This window comes from Lathyrus oleraceus, chromosome 5, assembly GCF_024323335.1.
Source record: "Lathyrus oleraceus cultivar Zhongwan6 chromosome 5, CAAS_Psat_ZW6_1.0, whole genome shotgun sequence".
Classification (NCBI taxonomy): Eukaryota; Viridiplantae; Streptophyta; class Magnoliopsida; order Fabales; family Fabaceae; genus Lathyrus; species Lathyrus oleraceus.
The window spans coordinates 374,798,781-374,804,209 of record NC_066583.1 but is presented as its reverse complement, the minus strand read 5'-3'; the positions used below and the strand labels follow the sequence as shown (position 1 = coordinate 374,804,209).

The following is a 5,429-nucleotide window of genomic DNA, read 5'->3' as shown; positions in this document are numbered from 1 at the left end:
AGGATTAATCATGATTTTTAAGGTATAAGCATTCAAACTTACTTTGATAGTATCAAATGCTCAATAAAAACACTCATTCATGCCACATATCATTAAACATATTTTATGCATCAAATAATTGGCTACATTATTTTCATTTAATCAATTTTTCACTTTTATGTTGAGGTAATCGATTACCATAATTGAGGTAACCGGTTACATGGTCCCAACGCTGCAGACAGTGGCCATTTTTATTAGGTAACTGATTACCCAATTTCATGTAACAAGTTACACTGGCAAAAATTTCTAACTCCAGTGGTAATGCTTTAGCGTAACTGGTTACTACCTTTAAGGTAATCGATTACCACTGAAGCAATGACAATGTTTCACCTTATTATTGCAACAAACATGTTGTTTTCAATTGTAACTTTTCATGGCATTCCTACATACAATTGCATGAATTTAAAGAGGTGTTTTAACACTACAAACCTTATATGTTTAGAATTCAAAACTCACCTCTTTCATAGCAATTTAACTTCATTTTTCTATCTCATTTTCAAAACAAGTGTTGTGGAACTTTAACTTTCATTGAGAATTTTCTGCATATTATTTTAATATCAATCTAGAAAATTTTCTCCATACATTCATAAACACTTGAGTACTTATACATCATTGTAAATTGCTTGCTTGAAAGGGAAGATCAATCTTGGTAGTTGATACATATTCATCAACTTTCTTTTACTCAAATAGTTTTTATTATCGGTTGTAATATCTTATTGTGCAGGATTGTTGGAAGCAAGAGAGTGTTTAAGGGAGAATTGTTCTCTTTATACACTTAGTGAAAAATTAAAAAGGATTGCTCTTGGTGTATTAAGTTAGAGTCTTGTATAGAGACACTGGAGTGTCTCTTCTAAAGATTTAACAATAATAAAATATCTTTCATGTTGAAAGGGGACTGGAGTACTCTAGGATTATGAAGGGAACCAGGATATTTCCTCATGTTCTTTACTTTCCACATTTTACAACTTTCATCACTTAACAAGTAAACATAAAAATAACCAAAACATAGGCTAAAACCGAGAAAAATTCAAGGCACCTTATTCACCTCCCCCCCCCTCTTAGGTGCAAACTCTACTTACAATAAAAAGGGTAAGATTAGTAGTTTATGCTACAATTATGGAAAAGTTGGTCATTATAGGCCGGATTATCCTATGATCCAAAAATACAAAGAGAAAAGCCATCACAAGAAATCTAGGAAGTCTAGAAGAGCCTATGTTGCTTGGGAGAGTGAAAGTGATTCTGCAAGTGATGAAAGATCAAGTTCAAACATCGAATAGACCAAGATTTGCTTCATGGAAAACGAAAAGAAGAAGAACGATGTAAGTCATTATAAGTTTGAATTTATTAATGAATTATCTTATTCTCAATTAAAAAAAGCTTTTGGAAATATACATAGAGAATTCATAGACGCTTTTAAGAAGTTAGATTCAAACAAAAGAATCTTTTCACATTTAGAAGTTAAAATTTTAGAAACTGAAAAGAATATGGAAGATCTTAAGCAATCTATGGTAGTTATTCAAAAAGACAATAATAAGGATTAAATACCTTCATGGTTTGATTGTGAAACTTGTCACATTTAGCAAAAAGAGGTAAATACTCATCAAGCTATATTGAATAAAGCATTACAACCAAAGATTATATTTGCTATTGATCCATCAAAGTTTTAACAGTCTTTAAACCCTTCATATAAAAAGTATAAATATATTCAAAAGGACTCAAACAACAACAATACATCTCATCACACCTTATCTTGTCACTATTGTTGCAAGAAAAGTCATACTATTGAAAAATGCAAGTTTAGGAGACTTTTTGCCCAAATGTAACCTTGATTTCACTCAATCTCAAGGATCCAATAAAAACTGGGTAACTATTACCCGTGTTTGATTCTATAGGTTGAATGTCTTGGCTTTACGGAGAAAATGTGGTTTCTCGATAGTGGATGCTCAAGACTTATGACGGGTGACATCTCTCTATTCATTGACTTTGTGCCAAAGAAGAATGGTTTAGTTACTTATGGAGACAACAACAAGGGATCAATAATTGGAAAAGGTAGTGTAGGTAATCCCACGTCTACTACTATCTTATATGTTATGTTAGTTGATGGTCTTAAACATAATCTCCTTAGTGAAATTCTAGTATCAGATTTGAGATGTCGAAGGTAATGTCACAACACTAATACCTGAATAACAACTAAAATATAAACAGGATAAAAACAAAGAAACAATTGAATAAGTAACATAAGCAATTGTTAACCCAGTTCGGTGAAAACTCACCTACGTCTGGGGACTACCAAGCAAGGAAGGGAATCCACTAAACAGAATTAGTTCAAAGACTCTCGGTAAACAACTTCAAGTTATAGTATTTTCACCTAATTTCTACCCGTGTGACTTCTATCTAAGAACTCTTAGATATGAGACCCTACTCACTCCCCCTTAATCACAGCAGTGATATAAAAACAAATACAAAAGAAAGAAAACACTCTTCAAGGACACATACTTGATCTTGCTTAAAAGCTTCAACCAAGTAAACAAACACTCGTGCTTCAAAGCTTAGAGTGGACAAATTACAACACAAAAGTCAGTCAAATTCAAACATCACTAAGATGAATTAATGGCTCACAATACACAAGCTCACACAAGGCTAAAACCCTAAAACTCTCTCACTCTTTCGTTCGTTTCTTGTGTGTTTAAACCAGGTTTTACATGGACTTTAAATAGAAGCTTTTGAATGGGCATGGGCAACATAAAAACCCTAATTCTATTTTCCTTGCGTATCTTCTATGAAACAGCAGCTAATCATCCTTTATTGGAAAATAGATCATTCTGGTTTTAAATCAAATTACTCCTTGAATAGCGCATTCAATCTCCACATAAGCACACACAGATTTGCATGAAAAGCGCAATATTAAGATACATAACATTCAGACTGAATGTTCTGTATACACATGTCTTAACATCGGGTCTGACATCTTAGCTAAATCATGCACAACCATATTTAAACATCCTGCAGGAAGCTGATATCACATGTTAAGACAACACGTGTGACAACTTGTTATAACACTAAGTTTTACCAAAATTGATGCCAACACAAAGAACCAACAAATTCCCCCTTTGGAAAATTTTGGCTAAAATATACATTAGATCATATGTTCACAAGAAATCAATCAAAGTATCAGTTCAGCAGCAACAGAAGTAAACATACACATATTGCTAGCAAAAATAGCAACTAGTAAACACACATGCGCTTATGCTAAGAACACAACACACCACCCATTCAGCTAGTCCACACCAAGCACAAATCTGGTTCACACAGACAGAACACTTCCCCCTCTTCTCCCTCTTTGTATCAAACATCCAACATCATCTAGAGCTATAGCTAATTCTCCCCCTTTTTAGCTAAAAGAGACCAAAGAGACAAAATAAATGTATATTCAGTCATAAACCAAAATGTCAAAAGTTAAGGGTTACAAAACCAAGTACATATTCAGCTGTAAGCAAGCTGAGATACAAACCAACAAAACATGAATACAGCAGAACAAAATTGCCAAAATCAAGAAAATCCATCAAAACAGCAACAAAAATCATCACATCAATGGGGGCCAAATTCAAATGAGCTAATCAGAGGAGCTTGAGCTTGCAGCTTCATCAGCATTAGAAACAGAATTGCCACATGTCTCATCATTAGTTGCAGCCCTCTCACTAGAGGTGTGGGCTTCAGCTTCCTTAGCATGTTCAATATTCTCACCTTCAGCTTTCTCCAAGCTTGCAATCAGGGCTTCCAACGATTCTTTCCTAGTTGTTGCTACCCTTATCCCTTCACCCATCTCTTTACAAGTCTCCTTCAGCTCAGCAATAGTTCTAAATTTTGAGGCTGGCTTTTTCATAATAGACGTCATAACAATGTCTTCGACATGACTGCCTTCAAACAGTTTATAGTGCACTAATAGAGCAGGTTTTCTTCTACTTGGTAAGTCATTAGAACTCAGAATCCCAGGGTGTTGACTCAGGATAATCCCACAAATCATAGAGGGAAAGGCAATAGGTAGCTTAACTGCATTATTAGATGCATGCTTGATAACTTGTTCAAACATAAATCTAGCATAGTCAAAATTCATTTTGGTTCCAATAGCAAAAATAAATCTTCCAAAGGTATTAGCAATTGTGTAAATGTGGTTGGTAGGCACCCAATTTGCAGCTCCTATTTTATGCAATATTGCATACTTGACAGTTAACATCCCAGCAGGAAGATGCTTTTTAATAGGCCACCCTTTCACCTGCCTTGCAGTAATTTCTCTACAGACCTCATTGTCTGTAACTTCCAATTCACCTGCACCCTCAACTCTTCTTCCTAGAAAATTGTGAATGACAGTGGGAGAGAATACGATACACTTACCTCTCATAAATACTTTGCAAAATTCCTTGTTGTTCTTATCAGCAATATCCTCAGGAATGTTGACAATGAATTCCTTAACCAAACCCTCATAGCATTGAGAGAACCCAACCACAGTCTTCATTAACCCAACAGTCTTTATTTGGTCCATGACCTCCTTGACTTCAACAGCATCCTTTCCTAATTCCCTTTCCACATCCACCCTTCTTTGACTCACAAATTTCCATTTGGAAGCTCCATCTTCAAGATGGAAAGAGATATTATCCAAATGCACAACAACAACTTTCACAGGGGACTTCCTCACAGTGGTCTTCTTCACAAGAGAGATGTCAGAGACATCTTCCTCAACATCTTCTTCAGACTCAGAGACTTCTCTAACCTTCCTCTTCTTCACTTCTACCTTGCTCCAAAATTTGGAAGCACCAACACCAGCAGTCTTCTTAGCTGTTTTAACTGACATCACTTCAGCCACAAATCTTCCTTTTCGAGTCTTCATACGCTTAGCCACACTTGGCTTTAAGTGATGAAGTAAGCTATCCTCTTGCTCATCAGACCTATCATCCTCTAGGTCAATCACATCGTTTACAACATCATGCTTCTCAGAATGGGAAGCATTGGCAGTTTTAGATGCCACAAATTTTCCTTTACCAGACACAGTTTGCCCTAGAGAGCACAAACCTCCAGCAGCCATGTCCTTCTCAGAACTGGAGGAATCGTTATTCTTCTCACTATGTTATGCAACCTCAGGAGAGGGGTACATTTTAGACAGGGGAGTAGAGATTCCCTTCACAGGATGTCCTTCACTAAGGATTCTAGTGACTAGGTTCCTTATGACACGATCAGTGTGGTGTATATCTTCCTTAGAACTATTGGCATGAGTTGAGCCAGAAGGGATACTAGAGATGTTACCTTGATTGGGGCATGCAGAAGCTAAGGCATCCATGGGATGGTTTAAATCAAGGGCTTCGCCGGGAATAACTGATAGAGGAACCACATCCAAA

The 5,429-nt window shown here is 36.0% G+C and overlaps 1 protein-coding gene across 1 annotated transcript; it reads right to left on the bottom strand.

The window, feature by feature from the left end:
* Positions 1 to 1,402: 1,402 nt before the first annotated feature.
* Positions 1,403 to 5,119, bottom strand: LOC127080797 (uncharacterized). The gene is made up of 5 exons (XM_051021091.1): positions 4,432 to 5,119; positions 3,871 to 4,236; positions 2,219 to 2,229; positions 1,585 to 1,644; positions 1,403 to 1,480 (listed from the first exon to the last, which is right to left on the bottom strand). The coding sequence occupies exons 1-5, from the start codon at positions 5,117 to 5,119 to the stop codon at positions 1,403 to 1,405; spliced, it is 1,203 nt and encodes a 400-aa protein (XP_050877048.1).
* Positions 5,120 to 5,429: the final 310 nt, after the last annotated feature.